Below are 18,280 nucleotides of genomic sequence, written 5' to 3' on the forward strand. Positions count from 1 at the left end.
AGCAGGAGGAAGTACGAACACGCGGGTTCGCCCACATGGAATAAGAATAAAAGAACGTCGATGGAAAACTGTGGACACAGGGTCAGTGTCAGTCAGAGTCAATGTCAGTGGTTGCGAGCGAGATGCGGGAATACGAAGCGAGCAATGCGAATACTCGCAATTGCGGAGCCCCCGCTCCTTAATAAGTGGGGCTCCCAGCGCTTGCCATGCGCGGCCCACCGTTCCCGGGTGCCCAAAACGGTCCGGATCCCGGTCTTTTTCGTCAGCCCTTGCGCCCGGTAGGGACGCCAAGTCGTACTTGGAGAGCCGCGATTGGTTCCGTATTTAATACGGCTATGTACGGCTGGGTCAAGCCCATACCCCCAATTTCCTCCAGAATTCCTTACAGCAGATTGACTGACACTACCTTACCGAGTAGAGACGAAAACTCGGGACGACGAGGGGGGCGCAGTGATACTCGCATCCCAGGCAGAAACCAGAACTATTACTGGCTGGTAGACCCTAAGATTGGCGAACGGCTCGCCAAGGATCTTTCTTAGTTGCCGTTTGTGAGCAATACTGTTGTTTTTGCGTGGCTGAGTCTAGGGGGTGGAATACGATAATTACGATTAAACCGATTTGTCTATTGGATGAACCACGCAACGTGGGCCGTTATCGTCGTAAAGTGAAAAGCACATAAGCATAACCTGTTTCGCTGACTTGAAGTATTTCCCATCATCATCATCCCATCTCTAGAAAGACACTCAGCAAGCGGAAGAGTCTGCATTTATCATTTAGGATCCCAGCAACGCTCCTTTCTTTGATTTCCATATAGAACTTTCCCGACATTCTTTCTCCTGATACAGCTGCCGTGCTTCCATCGATCCACTTTCGACAACCGAGAACCTCCCCTGCCTCAGTTGAAGTTCCTAGATCGCAAATATGGCACGAGGCTGTACCGCCGACTACGTCAACGCCGAGTGGTCGTTCTACCGATTCGAGCCCTCAACGGCAGCGGCTGTCTTCTTCTGCGTCGTTTACGTCCTCACCACCGGCCTTCATATCTTTCAACTCGTCAGGACCAAGACATGGTACATGACCGCTTTTGTCATCGGTGGACTGTGTAAGTGCTTCGAACAGGACATCATGTTCTCCCCCTCGCGACGGCCTGATCCTAAGCTTACACCGTTCTCTACACAGGCGAAGTGATTGGATACGCTGCGAGAGCGCAAAACACGACACAAGAGCCCGGATGCTGGACTCTCGGCCCTTATATCATCCAGAATGTTCTCCTCCTCATCGCGCCGGCCCTCATGGCAGCTTCCATCTACATGATCTTGGGCCGCATCATCATGTTGACCGACGGCGAGAGCCATGCCTTGATCAAGCGGCGCTTCTTGACAAAGATATTTGTTTCTGGAGACGTACTGTCGCTTCTAATGCAGTCCAGTGGTATGTATCTCATTAGAAAGCCTGTGATAGACATTCACTGACACGTATGGTGCAGGTGGTGGTATGATGGCGTCCGGGGCAAGCATGATGGATCTTGGCGAGAAGGTTATTATCGTCGGCCTCTTCATTCAACTTGCCGTCTTTGGCTTCTTCATCATCGTGGCCGCCCTCTTCCATCGCAGAATGGTGCTCGTTCCGACCGCAAAGTCCCACCAGCCCGAGATCCGCTGGCGCTACTACCTCTTGACGCTCTACGTCACCAGCGTACTGATCTGGGTGCGCAGCATCTTCCGTGTCATTGAGTACCTGGAGGGCAACAAGGGCCACCTGATGACCAACGAGGCGTACGTCTACGTCTTCGACGCAACACTCATGTTCCTCGTCATGGTGTGGATGAACTGGTTCCACCCGAGCGAGATCGGTCTCCTCCTCCGCGGCGAGCCGCCCATCAAGAACGGACTCGAGCTCGTCATGATGAAGAGGAAGTTTGGCAAGGTCCAGAACGAGAGTAGCAGCATGAGTGCTTAGATGATCGATCGAGATTCGAGAAGAAGTACCCAGGACTTGGGACAGGGTGTTAGGCAGGCACGGGGAAAGGCGCTAGGTTTGAGGATGCCTTTCGAGATAACTACTTGGGTAGTAACAGTCAGTACACGATTGGGGTGGCTGGGGTCATGCCTGTTATTTGAAGCATTTCTTTCGTTGGGAATAGAGGTCGTTCGGAGTAGGCCGATGGGACTCTCGCAACGGCAGACGCGATCGAAAATGCAGTGGGACGGCAACAGCCATAGAGTGTAATGAGGTCGATTCTAGACGGAGATCGTGACTCATCCATGGGCTGGACGTTTTATTTGTAGACTTAGGAACTCACAGCGCCATAAAGTCAAGTCTAACAAAAATGATGTTCCAGGGCGAGCAACTGTGATGACTTGACGCAACGAAGAAGTCGAGTGCAGGGGCCTGTGATGTCTTATCGTTATCGGGGACTCGAACTGATAAGATAAGATACGCAAGGCAAAAGCACGAGGTCAGGGACCTCCGCGGCGGGGCAGGCGATCTGCAGGAAGGACGCCCGGAGCCGAAAGCAGGCATGATCGTCGGCATCAACCCCGCATAAGCTTGCTGATACGTTGGAGCTTCAGCGGGCCTCGAGTTGCAGCTGCCGCCTGGCACTTAACCGCTCCTGACGAGTCACCCAAGGTCGTCGTTCCTCTCCCACCTCATTCACCCCCTGGCCGAAACTGTTGAGGGCGACTGTCACCTTACAACATCAATACCTACTTACCTACCTTACCTAGTGCGACAACAATCAACCTGAGGCCCGGTGATTGCCTTATCTGCCCTGTCTTTCGTAAGCCGCCAGCATCAGGCTGCACCTCCTCGAGGCTCGTTCCGGCAGCCCCATCCGCGTCACCTCCACGTCTTCCATCGGCGTGTCGGCATTAGTAACAATATCCTGCTTCCGTCTACTTCGCTTCTCTAGACATAGCTTGGATGCATGCGCACCGTCTAAATACTCTTGTTATCGGGTATCGGGTATTGGGTAGTTAAAGTACTGATTCCCTCCATGTCGCATCACGCTGCCGTGTCCACTACTTGCTAATATCCTTAACATAGTACATCTGCTAGCCGAATTTCCATCACTTGCTACATTCGCTATCAACGTCGACCGATTCCGATACGAGCACACGATGGCCGGAGCCCAGAGCCCAGCCAAGCAGGGTTTGGAAGAGTGGGAAGAGATCGCCGACAACTACTCTGTCGTATCACTCTCATCCGATGATGAGGACGGTAATGCTTCCCTCACAACGGCGACAACAGCCCGCAAGTCACCTTTGACTGCTGGTGCGGCCAAGGGGTCTTCGAGTGCCGCTGCCGGTCCTTCGACAACTGAAGACGCGACTTCCTCTCGTCCGACTTCCGCCAAGCAAGCCTCCAGTACAACAGCAACGAGCAACGATCAGCCTCCGAGGCGAGAACTCCTAGATTTGCTGGGAACTTCCCTGCTCCCCAACGAAGCCCTTTCGCCGATATGGAATTCATACCAGAACAAGCAGCAAACTCCGACGCCGCCACCGAAACCGAGCAACGGAAAGGAAATTGAGGAGTTGAATCGAGATATCGGCCGCCTAACAATGGGCACCGAGGACGCCGACGAAGCTGAGTCATCGAGTAAACCGGAAGGCACCTTGGGCGACACTCTGGATATGGACGATTCCTCGATGAATCCTACCATCATCAGCCAGAAGCTGGAGTCTCTTGGAGAATACCTCCTCGACACATTCAACCGGACCAGCAAGGAGCTTACTGGCTTTGACAAGGCGCCGAATATCGCCAACAGTTGCCAGGCCCTCATGGCGAACATCAATGAGCTTCGTCCTATCCTCGCCGATTACGCAGCTTATTGGGATTCGAACGATGAAAGGGACATACCGCTCGATCCTAGTGTCACGCTGTGGATGGATTCCCTGCGTACTGTACTTGCAAGGCTTCGGAGAAAGGCCAGAGCCTGGCCGCAGCATCCGGCGGTGGAAGCTGCAAGGATCCGTGCGAGCTTGAATAAATATGCTGCTGCACTGGACAAGCAGGACAGGCAGATGCAGGAGTTTCTGCCCATCATTCAAGCGTAAGTCGTCGTCTCCCATTGCAAAGTCCTTCCAATCACTGACTGTTATCAAGCGACTTCAACAGCTTCCGGACACAGGACATGCAGTTTCCGGTCGAAATCGCAAAAGACTCTGCCACCAGTCCTGGACGTTCAGGCCGAATTCCGACACGGCCCACGGATCGTCTATCACAAGTTCGAGACGCTCTATACACACTCAAGGATCAAGTCCAGAATACGATCCATGTCCTCGCAATCAGCCACCACTTTCTTCCCCAAACTGCCTCGGAGACTGCCGTAGCTGTTGTTCAGTGTCTGAGGTCTACTGTCAACGCCGCGTCCCTCGCCCTGACCAACAACGGCTCGGAATGGCTCGAGAGTGACTCTGGTAGAGCTCATATTGGGTTGCTGTCCCATGCCGAGTTCAGTAATTTGGATCCTGCGATGCTCCGGGACTACGCAGCGCGACTGAAGCAAATCTGCAACCTCGTATCCGACCCCAGTAGTCATCAGCGTTGGACCGAGGAAATGATCAAGGACCATTACATCTACATGTTGGTCGAGCAAGAGCAACTCGATGCTCTCCATAACATCGCCTCTGCACTTGAGGAGATGTTGCTCCCACAACACATGAAAACCAAGACCGAGTTTGATGATTTCTTGAAGGAGATGTGATTTCCTTGCATCAGGAGAACAGAACTGAGTGGAATACAGGATTATGATACGGAATAGCGGACTGGCATTAGGAATTGCGAGCGCAGCTTTAAGTGGGAATGTAATGATTTTCAGGGTGGAATGGGCGGCGTCATGGGAGATGCGGTTGGATGGATAGCGAACCGAGATGGAAATTTCCACATGAACTTGACAGAATGTACTTTCCCTTCAGTCGTACGATTCAACCAAAAGCTCTAGTATCATTAGGACAACGATCCTGTGCTGAACATACTTTCTCTCATTTGTCCATCGAGATGTGTGTCCTATCCTTGGAGTGCTTAGGATTTGCCATACCACGTTTACCTCCGAATACAGGAGGAGAACAACACCCATATCAACGCATTAGACAAGGTTGCTTGACTGAGTCGAATCTCAGCGTTGATATATTTTAACAGAAGGTCTATGCTCATGTTTCCCGTCAGTATACGTTGCCTTTAATACCCTGACGTTTAGGAGGAGAAGCCATTACACAGATTCATTGTCAGCTTTGAAGGGCTTAGAGCAGCGCGTGGGGCGGTTATTTTGGTCATTTTCCCCAGACGCCGGTTCCGCACGAGCCCTTCCAGAAAAGGACCCCTAAAACTGCATCTTCCTTAACCCTTGTTCTTAAGTGGGCCTGAGAGTGAATAATCAGGCCATTTTCAAAAAAGTTTGCCAGCAGAATCTGTCTTCTTTCAACCTTCAAAAAGGCAAAGCTTCTTGGTAGAAAAATTCCGTTTGTTGTATAGACCAAACAAGCAAGTCTAATCAGACCGTCGCCATGCCTCCGAAAAAGATTGAAGTTGTCAAGGACAATGTCGTGGCGTTTGGCAGGGTCAGCAAGAACCTCAAGATGGGGTGCGTCGGCCTGCCCAACGTGGGCAAGTCGAGTCTCTTCAACCTCTTGACCGAACAGAGCGCCGCGGCGGAGAATTATCCGTTTTGTACGATTGAGCCCAACGAGGCGAGATGTGCTGTTCCCGACGCTCGATATGTAAGTGTCGAGAAAATGCCTACGGAAAAAGGGCCATCTACCTCAATAGATCATGTGGCTGAAACTTGGGTGTGACTGTGTGTAGGACTTCTTGTGTGATCTGTGGAAGCCGCCTTCCATGTACCCGGCGTACTTGCAGGTCACCGACATTGCTGGGTTGATCAAGGGTGCTTCGACGGGAGCGGGACTTGGAAATGCTTTCTTGTCTCATATCCAGGCTGTTGATGGCATGTTCCATATTGTCAGGTACTGTGTACTTCCTCCGTGGTTGGAGTGCTGCGTAAGCTATTGATGAGCTTTTGACTGACCTGGACTGTGTAATAGAGCATTCGACAACGATGAAGTCTTGCACGTCGATGACTCGGTTGATCCCGTCCGGGACTTGGGTAGGTCCAGGCAACTCTGCCCCGTCTCACAAGTCGAGGAAACTGACTGAGCCATCCTCTAGAAACCATCCAAAGCGAGCTTTGCAAGAAGGATCTTGGTATGTGTTGTCCTTCTGAAATCTTATTCGCTAAGCCCCAGCTAACACCCCTGTTCAAGACATTCTGGCCAAGACCATCGTTGCCGAGGAGTTGATCGTCAAGAAGGCAGGAGGCAAGTACAAGATGCTGCCTCTCTTCACAGAGACAACAACAAAGATCCAAGCAGTAAGTCCAACGCTTTCTAGCCTCAAATGTGTCATACAGCTTACACAATCGAAAAAAAGATGCTGGAAAAGAACACCCCAGTCCGCGACGGAAGCTGGACGCCCGCTGAGATCGCCCTCATCAACGAAAAGATGTCTCTCATCACCACCAAGCCCGCCATCTACCTCGTCAACCTGACGATGAAGGACTACCTCCGCCAAAAGAGCAAGTACCTGCCTTCCATCGCCAAGTGGGTCACCGAGCACGGCGGTGTCCCGCGGGACATTATCCCCTTCTCCGTCGAGTTCGAGGAGAAGCTGCACAGCTTGAAGGACGACCCGGCTGCGCGGGACGAGTTCCTCAAGGAGAGCAAGGTCAAGTCGAAGCTGGATAAGATTGTGACGGAGGGGTTCACGAAGCTTGGATTGCAGTACTACTTTACTGGTATGTTTCCACTTTTCTGCCTCTGGACGGGCCCCTTTACCGACTCAAGGTTCCTGATGTCCTGACCTTGTGTATAGCTGGTGAGAAGGAAATCAGATGCTGGACGATCCCGAGAAACTGCCTCGCACCGCAAGCCGCCGGCGCCATCCACAGCGACTTTGAGAGGGGCTTCATCAAGGCCGAAGTCGTCGCCTACCAAGACTTCCACGATCTCTGCGAGGGCGGCAAGTCCATGGGCCCCATCAAGGCTGCCGGCAAGTACCGCCAGGAAGGAAAATCTTATGTGAGTGCTCTTCCGGTTTACTCCCCCAAGAAACTGGCACATGCTGACGATTTTTGTTTTCCCCTCAAAGGTTGTTCAAGATGGCGACATTATTCATTTCCAGTTCAGTAAGTTTGAACACCGATCAAAGCGTGTTTGATGATGTGAAGAGAAGTGCTGACTGTCTGTCCTTTTAGACGTTGGAAACAAGAAGTAGAGTTTCGTCGATAAGGCTCGTAGGCAATAGAGGTTTAGATGAGCGGGTTCGGCTACGCTTCGGCAACTTTGAACTACTTAACTTGATTAGTAGCTCACTCGGTTTATGGTATTCCTATAGAATCTGAAGATACCATTGCGACTGTCTATTCAATGTCCAATCTCCAAGCGGATGACCCTGCATTTCTTAATTTCCCTCGATACTGAGATGGCCAGCCTGTAAAGCGCTCTCACATGGCCGCCATAGCAGTCCGATACCCTTGCTTCTTCTAACACGAGCGCCCATCTTCTTATCGTTTGGACGCTCGTGAACGCGAGCCTCGCTCTTCGACAAGGTTGTGCTTGGAAGATTGTGTATGGTGAATGAAACATCACGGCGTCGTGGCAATGTGAGTCATGATTGATCAGAAAGAGAATCCTTGTATTGCTACGATCGGCTTTCCGGGTCTACAACGACCAATCTCATCAGGCAGAAGAACGACCGGAGAGCCCTTTTCGAATCCAAACGTCATCCCTTTAGAACTCGAGACCAGCCTCGGCCTTCTGGAGACCGAACTATAGAAACGTTAGCTAGCGAATTCGAAAGGACCATGCATTTGATTGGACACGTACCTTCTTGAGGCGAATGGCGTTGATGGTGATGAAGCCAGTCTGTCACATCTCGTCAATTTGCAAGTTTCGTCGGTCGATTCTAGGGGTGATCTTACGGTCTCAGAGGGGTCGAAGGTGGTGAGAGAGTCCATGGAAGCATCCTCCTCGGAGTAGAGCTTCTCGTCGGACTTGCGACCAAGGCAGTAAGCGTTGCCCTTGTACAGGCGGAGGCGGACCTCGCCGTTGACCTAGAACGACCATTGTCAGCCACCACTAACCAACCACAACAGGGATTTACTTGTTCGTACACGCTGCTGGGAGTGGTCCAGGGACGCTGTCGACAGGGTTAGTTTTTGGTTTTCCTCAACCGTGGAGGAAATGGGACTTACGCTGCAAGAACTCGCGCTCGGGGCTGAAGTAGGAGCCGTTGTAGAGCAGCTCGGACCACTATTCGATTGTTAGTCAAGCGCCGGCAGAGGCATTGGCAATTGGCAATAAATTGCGAGAAGATTAGACCCTTGGGAAGCGAGTTTGGCACTTACTTGCTTAGAAAGGAGATCCCTCAAAGCGCGGACGCGGCCATCCATGACCAAGCCCTCAAGCGAGATGTGGGCCAATCGAAGGATTGTCATGGCCGGGGAGTCGTAGCAACCACGGCTCTTCAGGCCGATCATGCTGATGTCCAAGTCAGTTCCTAGTATCGTCAAAAAGGAGGTGGGTGTCTCTACCGGTTCTCGACGATATCCTACGTCCAATGTTAGTACATAAAGGCTACTTGCAACATGCTATAGTTCGAGGGGTTTAGGAAACTCACAACGCGACCGACGGCGTGCTCCTTGCCAATGGCGTTGAGCAGGCCGAAAAGCTCGACGGGGTCGGTGGCAGTCTGCTGAGGAGTGACGACCTTGGAGGGAATACCCTTGTTAAAGTAGATGGTGATGTCGAGGGGGGCATCGGGGGCCTTGAGGGGAGAGACCGTCTTGGTCCACATGTCTTCGGGAGGGGTGACATCGGGGTCCTCGAGCATGCCAGCCTCGTACGAGCAGTGGGCTTATCACGTCAGCAGGGGTACTATGTTTCCAAAGTGAGGTGAAATACCAAAGTTGTCATCCTAGATAAAGTCAGAAAATGCCCATGAGTCGCATCTGGGAGTTGGTGAAAAGGGGACTGTTCTTACCATAGAGTAAGGCTTGGCCTTGGTGCTGGTGACGGGGATACCTGGACAATTTTAGCAAACGATCAACAACAGAACAGGAGCAAAAATAACTAACGCTTCTCAGCCGCGTAGTCAAGGAGGTCGTTGCGTCCCTGTAATGTGAAGGCGTCAGCGGCGACACTTGCGACACTATGCGCGCTCCATCTCGGCACCAAAAGCTTACCTGGAAGCGGTTGAAGAAGGTGGGGTCTAGATAAGTTCGTTAGTCAGGGAAGGTCACTAGACAATGCTCGGAGTTCACGTACCACGCCACGGGGCAATGACCTTGATCTCGGGGTTGATTGTGTAGAAAGCAAGCTCTGTCAACTCGTTAGTCTTGAGGAAACAACCATCGATGAACCAGACAGCAGTCTTACCGAAACGAACTTGGTCGTTGCTGTTCAGCAATGTCAGCAGCCTGCCTCACGAGATACTTCCTCCTGAAAGCTTCTGATCACTTACCCCTTGCCGGTCTGGGAGCAGAGTTAGTCAACAGTAAAAATGAGTTAGATTGTTTTCACTTACGCAGCCGTGAGAAACGAATTGGCAGCTTGTGACGCCATATCAGTTCAATCTTCCCAAAACGAATGTCCATTTAAGCTCACCCAGTGGCGGCGGCAGCCTTCATCTGACCCCGGGCAATGATGGGGCGGGCCAGACTGGTACCTGCGGAGATAATTAGCACATGACTGTTTTCGATAGCCGAATGAGCTTACCCAGAAGGTACTGGTCCTCGTAGATGGCGTTCTATATCGGGCAGGTGATCGTGAGCCGATTGGCACAGGTGAAGCTGTATATCAGAGTTTACTTACGCACTGAACAGCCTTCCAGCAGAGCCTGAAATGTTGTTAGCGGCGTATCATTTACATGAACTCCATGGCAACTCACTCCTCGACGAACTCGCGCTTGAGGTCATCAATGATCATCTAGGATATTTTGTTAGCGGCGGTCTTCAGGAGTTTTGCGGCGTTTTGTGAAGATGGTGTTCACATACCTTCTCGGCACCAATCTGGAGAGCTATTGAGTTGACAACATTAGCTCACTGAACCAAATTATTCCATTCCCAGAAGGTATTAACGGGAGCGGAGCTTCGCAACGAACCCTTCTGCTCAACAGCGGCCCAGTCTAACTTCAGTCAGCTTTGGTCTCAAAACATAGAGCACATGACTTCTCACCCTCTTCCTGTCCAACATTGGCAAGGTAGCAGCTGTTTTCAAATTAGACTGGCAACCCTTTATTGACGCCTTCCATGACAGAGGGCCGAGAATCACGTACACAACGGAGTATCTGAATACTAAGTTAGCTTCGAATGGCCAAAAGTCCATCTTGGTGAGTGACTTACCCCTGCTCCAAGAGCCAGGCCAGAATAGTGCTGGTATCAAGACCACCTGAGTAGCTGTTGAGCATCGATTAGCATCATAATCAATAATCTTCTCTTGCTCATGCCGTCGTATCTCTGATATGAGAAGTAATGACGTTCCAGCCATGATGTGGCTGAAGATCATCGTGGCTCAATGAGGCACGTGATAACAAAAACTTTGTCCGGCAGAACTTCGCTCCACAAAACTTTGGGACCGACTTTCGCAGGGCCAGGCGCGGGCCTCGAAATTGGAAAAAGGAGGGGCAGAACACTCACGCCAAGCAGACCTTTCCCTTCTCGCCGGCCATTTTATCAATGATGTTGTGGGGATTTGGGGGGAATCAATTGAGGTTTCGTGGAACAGAGCAAGTTTGCGTCGAAGCAATTGACCGGATGAGAAGCTGGAAAGATTGTTGTTGGTACTTCTGAGAAGAAAAAAAAGTAAAAGGTGAGTGACGGCATGGGCCAATTAATTCTGTGTGAGTCAATGGAGGTGGGATGGGCAGCGCTGTTTGGCGGGGGGGGAAATAGCGGCGCTAAGTTTTTCCTGGATATCTTATCTGTGGAGTCAGGTCCCGGTCCCCGTCCTGATGTCGGGTCACGCTTCAGCTGTGACCACACTCCAGTTGTCAACGCCCTTTAGGTCTGGTCAGCATGTGGAGCCCCGGAATGAGATCCACTCGTCGGCACGGGATAAACCCATCGGGCATTTTGAGATACCAGGGCAGGCCTGCGTGCAGTTCACCTGCCCCGAGTTCTTGACGTGTTGAAGCGTGGGGCGGTGAGCGATGCGGCCGCACTAGCAGCTCATTGTTGAGAGCACATTTGGGACGTGTTCGGTCATGCCGGCCTGGAGTTTCTGCCCTGCTCAATTTGACTGCCGCCGGGTAACTCGTAGCTCAAGCATAACATGTTGTCGTGGAAGAAGGACTTGCAATCTCTTGTATAGTCATGTTTGCAATAGGTAGCCTGGTGGTCAGCAGTGTCACGATCGCTTCGCGGTTATCAATATCATTGAGGGCCACTGGCAGTGATGGTGACGGCCTAAGCCCACGACGAAGAAGGCATGATGAGACCGACTTGGAGTCACCACCCGCCGCCGCCGCCGCGGATGGGAGTCTTGGCAAAGCTGGAGATGTTCGGGATTGGAGTTGGAGGTGAGGCGGGAATCTGATGCCACCCTAATCGCAGCCACTCAGTCCGCAGTAGTACATTCGATATTGTCTACCATGCTAATTATGCCAACAGCTTCCTTCGACTCCTTCGAGGAGGCAGCTTTGATAAATCTCTCAGAGTAGCTGCTCGAGTGATATGGACTGATGTGACATTCATCAGCACTGTTCTGTCGACCACCAGGAATTCTGACGGCAAATGAGATATAAAGAACTTCCCTGCTGGGCTGTGTGAGTGAGCAAACAGAGTGGACTTTGATGTGGAAATATAGAAACAACGGGGCCAATTGTTCAATGATTCATGTATGACTTGACCTTGAGTTGATCACTAGTCAAAGAAATTCAGTTCGCTACATCCATAGCGCATTTCATCAATCATACTCTTCTTGAAGTGCAAGTAAGGTAGGCAATGTCCATCGGGTCTAGCAGTCGGCTCGTCTTAATAGGGTGATGTTCCGCAGGCTTGGATCATTCATGTCTCCAAGATATGTTCATAACTTGATAGCCTTGCCGGTAATAATTGTAATTGACGTGCTTCCTACCCGCAATCCTTAATAGACAGTGCAGTTTCACTCGTTCTTGCAAACCTTGAGCTTTACCTCCGCCTCAACAACTCGTCAACTAGCACTGAGAGCACAGCAGGATCCGATCCAACGTGCAAGTCTTTATTTAGGAACCATAGCTTTGGCAATTGAACCCTAACATCGACTTCCTTGAATGATTCCTCAGTTCCGATGCCCTCCAAGGTTCAGGATTATCAACCGCAGTCGGGTTCTGGATGTGATCTCAGTCTTCCAATGGTCTCTCAAAGAGTTTTCCTGGAGCCCCTGGCAAAAGTGTTTAGTAGTCCTACAGCTTCCAAGGACTGTTCATACTCCAGGCTTCAACACGCCGGGCACTGGCATCCACTCCCCACAATATCTTATTCTCCATGCCTTCTTGATATCACCTAGTACTCGTAGCAGCTTACGAGCTTCTTGCATACTTAGTAGCTTTGCCTCTATACAACTAAGCTATAAGTCGAAAACTTTCAGACTTGTAGATGCGTCCCATGTTTGTAATTATGCTTGCCATCAAGGTACTCCTGAATGATCTTTCGAACTCAAATACAGCCTCACCACGTATGAATCTGAATAGTTAAGGTGGAATCCTATAATAGCCGGACTGGAAACTTTTCAAATAAACTCTACAATACCTGAGTAAAAGGACGCGATTAAACTGAGGAAACTGAATTACGCTCAATGCTGTAAGGAGAAGCACAATAGAGCTGTCCCTTCAACGTCTGCCTTCCACTCGTAAGATATATGCAAGCAAAAAACATCAGATACCAGTCAACCACAGCGGCCAATAAATAAATGCACCGATTAAACTCTCCAAAGACAGACCAAGTCTCTCACCCAAAGTCACCAGTTAAACAACCCCCAATACCGTCCTGGCGTGCCTGGCACTGCCTGGCAAACATCAAAAACCCGCCCCAGTCCCCGCCCCCCAACCTCCAGTCCCCCAAAACAGCGATTCACGCAGTCGATCCAAACCCTTCTCTCCGCCAAAGCAGATCTTTTCTCTTTTTCCAGAGCGTTTGTACTTTATTCGCGGCGAAAGGGGGGGAAAGATGGACATCACGCGGTACCCGAAGTCCGCGCTGGTCAACGTGATGTTGATCAGGTTTAGAGAGACGTTGAGGAACCACACATCAGTGACTCGTCACTCGTGGCCCCCATCCGGCTCGCCTACGGCCTGAGATTCTCTACTTACTCAACCTTCCTTCCATGGTACCATGTTAACAATCACCTCTAGATGTACCTGCGTCGACCGGCTTTAGGCCGAGCTTGCACGTCGGCGGCACAGCATGATGGGAAACCCCTTTGTGACTTCACCATTCCATCATTGAGCTCCCTCTCTTATCTTGCGATCAAACTCAGTGATAAGCTGGCACCATTCAGAATGACAAGAAAGGGCTATAGAATGCTCAACATTACTGATATTAATGCCCGGACACCAGAGTTGAACTCTGTATTGAGCCCTGATGTTTACGATGCACATTTGGCGTGTCCGAAGGTACAACGCCGACACCTTCCTGTCGAATGTTCCCGGTGATCCGCGACTCAAGCCATCCTTCAGCCTTCTACCTCAGGGGCGCGATACCTGGATGTAACGGGGTTAACTACCTGCTCGCAAGGCACCATGGCGATATGGGATAGGCAGGCAAGCAAGCTGTACGCCCCTGACAATATGACTGCTGACTAGGTAGTCAGCCAGCGGCACCGGGTAGTTACTCGTCTTTGACGAACAACCTCCAGCTTGTAGTCCTTACAATTGCAAAAGGGGCCTGGAAACCGTGCCTTGATATGACGATTGAAGTCCTGTTTAAATGGTAGTCCGCAATTTTCAGCCCAACCACCGGAGCCTAAACTGGGGAGCTTTACCGTGTAAGTTGGAGCCCAACGGGTGGGTGTTTACGACTAAATTGTAGCATCGGAATAGTGAAGGGACATGGCGCCCAGAATTTATTACCCCATAAGCCAATCTGGAATTCTTCAAGGCCTTGAAGCAGCAGATGAAACTTGATCAACTTTGATGTAGATGTCGAGCCAGCCTCTTGATGCTTCATGACTCGTCTAGGCCCGCGCCATGAGCCGGTTGGTTAGGAAACCCCAATGCTGATCCAAAGATCCTAGCGAGGTGCATTATCCGGGGTGAGAAACAAGATGGCCTAGGCCGCCCTGACCATAATGACTTCATAGTGGACATTGCGGCCTCGGAATTTGTGGAAACATACATGTCTGCAGTATTGTCCCAAAAGGTGCCAGGCCAAACGGTCCTATGGCTGAGAAAATCTGCAACACGCCGTAAATGGGCTCGGAGGCACTGCCCCAAGAAATGGTCTCGCGACGTCAGGATATACGTTGCCGCGGCTCAAGGAGGGAAGCGCCCGAGTGGCTCGTCAGCGTTGTGATTAAACGTCCGCGCTACCTATGGTCGTGTTGCCATCTAAACGGTTGACTTGGGAGATGATTCAAGGCCGTTTAGTTCGAGACGCCAGTGGCCAATGGAGACCGAGTGATGATGTGACGTGCCACGTGCCCGATTTCAGCGTTGTGCAGTCGTCCTGCTGTCGCTGTTCTGCCATGGGCGTGGGGGCAAAAGGCATGACGTCAAAGGGGTGTTTCGCATCACTTTGGAGTGAGAGCAGCTGGATTGTCTCTTTGCACTTTCAACGCGCGTTTGCAACGTCCAACCTGCAGATTTAGCGACGAGTACCTAGGTATGCTGCCGCTGCGCCAAGGTGGGGAGGCCTGTCCATCCGTCATGGTGATCATCTCGGGACGGCGTTGAGGGTGCCGCGATAGTGAGCCGTATCTCTCTCTGATGATCGTGAATGTAGTACCTACCTATGCCCACCGGCGGCGGTTCAAGGAGCAGGTAGAGCCATGTAGCCGATTGGGGTTGTCTGACTTTGACTTTGAGAATCGCATTAAGCGAGCTGAAAAACAGGCGCGTTGTCATTCTTCATCATGGCTTGAGCCTTGAGTGCTCGCCGTCGGGTTTGTAATGGGATCCCCTCTGGACTTCAAGATTGACACACTTTGCTGTTCCATGAAAAGAAAAGTCCACTCTTCCACGTGTCAACTAGCCAGGGCGGCTAAGATCGAATTTCCACACCAAAGAAGCTACAAGTCCGATGACGAAGACTCGCCTAGAATTCTTGTTAACGAGTCCCTACCTGCTGGCCACTAAGCTTGATGCTGGCTTGCGCGTTGTGAGATGTGACGCAGTGTAGACTGACCAATGCTCCTGCGATGTGAAATGTGGCTGGAGCACCGCAGCAGTTCGACCGGGATATGATGAGATGTGGCTGGTGCTGCAGAAAGGGTTTAAGGAATCTAATTCGGCCACAGCCGCGCCAAACGTGGAGAGGTTAGGTAGGTACCATACCATGTGAATGACGACAGAAGATGGCTCGTGCAGAGAAGTGGTCTGGACCAGTCCATTCGGCGCTCTGGCTTCAGGCCATTTTGTTCTCGCCGTTTGCGGGTTTGCGAGGCTACAAGCGCGATGGGGATGCCTTTGGCTAGAGCGCCGAGTTTCGTAGGTATTAGTGAGTTTAGCATATCTGCAAGGCGGCCGAAAAGGACTGTCCAGTCACCAGGGGCTGAAAGATGGGTTTGATGATGCGATCCACGCATTCGCCTTGCAGGTGGCCGACCAATGAATGCCATGCCCTGAGGTGAGCAATTTGAGCCGCAGTCTGAACTCCGGGGAGCATGGAGGTCATCCTGATACATAGACGGCGAGCTACGTTGTGAGATCACTCCCTGTACGGAGTACATGGGGCAGGTAGATATCTTGATTAGTCTCGTCAACATGGGGCGGCACACACCGAGGTCGAGACTGAGACTCCCGCGTCGCGTGGATGACGGGCGGGAAGCCGGCTGGTGTATGATATCTAACTAGCCGGTTGCCCGCATGTCAGTAGGTATGTGATGGACTGCCGTACCTACCGAGATGGTAGCAGAAACACACTGCGTGACTGCATGACTGCGTCAGGAAAAGCGTCGTCAGTGAAATGACGGTGGCGTGTGTGGCTTGCGCATCGTCGCCCATCATCATCTCGGGAGGCATATGGTTAGTCGCGGGGTGACTCGGTGTGTGGATCGAGCGCGATATATGATTGGTTCTACCGGCAAACAGAACTGGCAATGCAAGCGGTGCGATGCGCCAGTGGCCCAGTGATGCGGGAAGACGCGAGGCGGAGACAAGAATCGAACTTAGCTTCCGAGGAGAAGACACTGAGAGTCTGAGACAGGCCGGCGGTGTATCGGCAAATTTGGCTACATTATGGGGGAAGAGAAAAAGCGAGAAAAGCAGTGGCCAACCCCTGTAACCTGTACAGGACATTTTTGTTGACGATAATCTGGTAGTGAGCATTTGGTGTTGCAGGTGAGATGCAGACTGAGCGAGTACTCCGTATTGAATGCTGGAGGGAATGCCCCGGAGAGGATTGAATCATGGGCCCTGACTGGCCATGCCTCAATCTGGCCGATGGCCTCAGGCAGCATAGCCGAACCCATATTTACCCCCCAATGATGCATCAGGGTGTCTGGTGCCAAAGATGTCATCCCTGCCAGAAGCGGATATGACGATGAGGCAGACGTCATAACGGGGGCCCCACGCCATCCAAACGAGTGGAACAGGCTCCGATCCTGGATGGGCACCATGGGATGAGTCGGATCACAGCCATGGGTTCAAGGTTGGGCACGCCAGCCGGGCCCTGCTCCTGGGGTCCTGGCACCTGGTTCTTGTGCGTCTGGGTCTGTAAAGTCTGGCTTGTCGTGGGTGTCTGGCTGCAACCGGGTGCCCAAATCATGGAATTGGGGAAACATGGCGGCGGGAGGGCAGACGGGAAAATGCGAGTTTTGCATCTTGGACTCGCGCCCTCGTCTGACCCCAGTCCTGGTTCGGCGGGGGCCCATGGTGTATGATTGACCAAGATGGAGATGGGGGGAGTGAGGAGTGAGCAGTGAGCTGTCGAATGTTTGTAGATGGATGTCATAACTGTAAGAGTTCCGAATGATGATACCCGTCTCGTAGCTGCTCCGGCTCGTGGGCGCTGCTGGCTGTCGTTCTGCCCTGTTGCCGCTATTGTCGTGTGTCTGGGGGGACTGTCAATTCTGTCAGAAAATACACAGTGCCATGTCATGCATCATCCCAACTTTACAACGCAAGTGGCCGACTCTAGCGTGTCCAGCTCCCCTGAACTCTGGTTCCTTGGCGCCGACGTAGCGTCGTTCATGGTCGAGACACAGTCGGAGCAGATTCGTCGAACTGTGTGTGCGCGTGTGACTGTGTGCCGATTCTCGTCTTCAGTGCTGTGCCATCACTTGCTGGAACCTCAACCCGAACCTGGACCTCGCTGTTGTTGAGAACATGGTTCGCACCTAACAGACTGTAGCGTCCTGCGTTTGGTGAATCCCGCGGATAATCGACGAGAGGCTTCTTGGTGTCCCTTGCTTGGCGCTAGCCGTTCCCCTGTCCTCCGAGGCCCAATCTTGGATCTGGTGTAGGTATGCCGAATGGGTCCGGGGTTGGGATGGCCAACCTGTGAAGAGAGGGACGTTTTGAAACGACTCGATTGGGTTGACTGCAAACATCATGAGAATTGAGTTGAGAAGTTTAGATAAGGAAGATACCTTGGGAAGCAAGGAACCTGGAAGATGGAACATCTCTGGAATAGTTAGAAATGCCAAGGTACCTGTGTACATCTTTGAAGTCGACGCCGGCAGGTACGGACAGGCTACAGCGAGTTGAGGAAAGTGCCTTTGATGATGCTGGCCGGAAAGGGAGGGAGGCCAAAGTAGTTCCTTCCACCGCAGAAGATGCTTTGCTGTATGGAAGGAGTCCAGGACACATTGAGGCACCTTCCCCAGGCAATGCACGATTACCTCAAAGTACACCTATCAGGTACCTCTAAGGTAAGTACCTATCGATCACACTGGCCGACCTGGTTAGGTACTGAGCAGAATACCCCACTTTGGCTCCTGCTGCTTTTTTTGACGAGCGAAACACCACACAAGACAATCTCGAGGGTTGGGAAAAGAGGAATTGGGAAAGAGGTAATAGACTTGTTCTTGCCTTGCCTTGCTCTCACAGCCCTTTCCCAACCATTTATCTCCCACGTGCTTCCATT

General features: G+C 51.7%; 6 protein-coding genes across 6 annotated transcripts; 4 read left to right on the forward strand and 2 right to left on the reverse strand.

The window, feature by feature from the left end:
- The first annotated feature begins 613 nt into the window (after positions 1-613).
- Positions 614-2,389, forward strand: BDP81DRAFT_436622 (RTA1 like protein-domain-containing protein). The gene is made up of 3 exons (XM_060591151.1): positions 614-1,102; positions 1,180-1,431; positions 1,487-2,389. The coding sequence occupies exons 1-3, from the start codon at positions 922-924 to the stop codon at positions 1,957-1,959; spliced, it is 906 nt and encodes a 301-aa protein (XP_060440859.1). The 5' UTR covers positions 614-921; the 3' UTR covers positions 1,960-2,389.
- A 514-nt stretch (positions 2,390-2,903) lies between these two features.
- BDP81DRAFT_101816 (uncharacterized protein) lies at positions 2,904-4,815 on the forward strand. Its single transcript, XM_060581376.1, has 3 exons — positions 2,904-2,983; positions 3,049-4,057; positions 4,123-4,815. Exons 2-3 carry the CDS (start codon positions 3,123-3,125, stop codon positions 4,709-4,711), a joined length of 1,524 nt encoding a protein of 507 aa, XP_060440860.1. The 5' UTR covers positions 2,904-2,983; positions 3,049-3,122; the 3' UTR covers positions 4,712-4,815.
- Positions 4,816-5,510: 695 nt separating this feature from the next.
- On the forward strand, positions 5,511-7,275 carry BDP81DRAFT_398082 (GTP-binding protein YchF; the record flags this gene model as incomplete). Its single annotated transcript, XM_060588402.1, has 9 exons — positions 5,511-5,723; positions 5,809-5,969; positions 6,048-6,109; positions 6,172-6,207; positions 6,267-6,373; positions 6,433-6,796; positions 6,874-7,079; positions 7,150-7,186; positions 7,256-7,275. The coding sequence occupies 9 exons, from the start codon at positions 5,511-5,513 to the stop codon at positions 7,273-7,275; spliced, it is 1,206 nt and encodes a 401-aa protein (XP_060440861.1).
- Positions 7,276-7,790: 515 nt separating this feature from the next.
- On the reverse strand, positions 7,791-10,728 carry BDP81DRAFT_398083 (argininosuccinate synthase; the record flags this gene model as incomplete). The annotated part of the gene is made up of 26 exons (XM_060588403.1): positions 7,791-7,829; positions 7,887-7,925; positions 7,982-8,113; positions 8,174-8,199; positions 8,255-8,312; positions 8,408-8,540; positions 8,594-8,610; positions 8,680-8,915; positions 8,964-8,976; positions 9,043-9,083; positions 9,137-9,173; positions 9,245-9,270; positions 9,327-9,380; positions 9,438-9,457; positions 9,523-9,533; positions 9,586-9,610; positions 9,666-9,726; positions 9,777-9,807; positions 9,873-9,897; positions 9,949-9,986; positions 10,055-10,077; positions 10,162-10,185; positions 10,236-10,267; positions 10,336-10,347; positions 10,403-10,456; positions 10,697-10,728. The coding sequence occupies 26 exons, from the start codon at positions 10,726-10,728 to the stop codon at positions 7,791-7,793; spliced, it is 1,239 nt and encodes a 412-aa protein (XP_060440862.1).
- Positions 10,729-11,278: 550 nt separating this feature from the next.
- On the forward strand, positions 11,279-11,860 carry BDP81DRAFT_101865 (uncharacterized protein). Its single transcript, XM_060581377.1, has 2 exons — positions 11,279-11,577; positions 11,669-11,860. Exons 1-2 carry the CDS (start codon positions 11,372-11,374, stop codon positions 11,793-11,795), a joined length of 333 nt encoding a protein of 110 aa, XP_060440863.1. The 5' UTR covers positions 11,279-11,371; the 3' UTR covers positions 11,796-11,860.
- A 4,860-nt stretch (positions 11,861-16,720) lies between these two features.
- Positions 16,721-17,585, reverse strand: BDP81DRAFT_101885 (uncharacterized protein). Its single transcript, XM_060581378.1, has 2 exons — positions 17,312-17,585; positions 16,721-17,255 (listed from the first exon to the last, which is right to left on the reverse strand). Exons 1-2 carry the CDS (start codon positions 17,384-17,386, stop codon positions 16,839-16,841), a joined length of 492 nt encoding a protein of 163 aa, XP_060440864.1. The 5' UTR covers positions 17,387-17,585; the 3' UTR covers positions 16,721-16,838.
- Between the last annotated feature and the right edge of the window lie 695 nt (positions 17,586-18,280).

The sequence above is a fragment of the Colletotrichum phormii genome, assembly GCF_030913505.1.
Source record: "Colletotrichum phormii strain CBS 102054 chromosome Unknown BDP81scaffold_22, whole genome shotgun sequence".
Lineage (NCBI taxonomy): Eukaryota > Fungi > Ascomycota > Sordariomycetes > Glomerellales > Glomerellaceae > Colletotrichum > Colletotrichum phormii.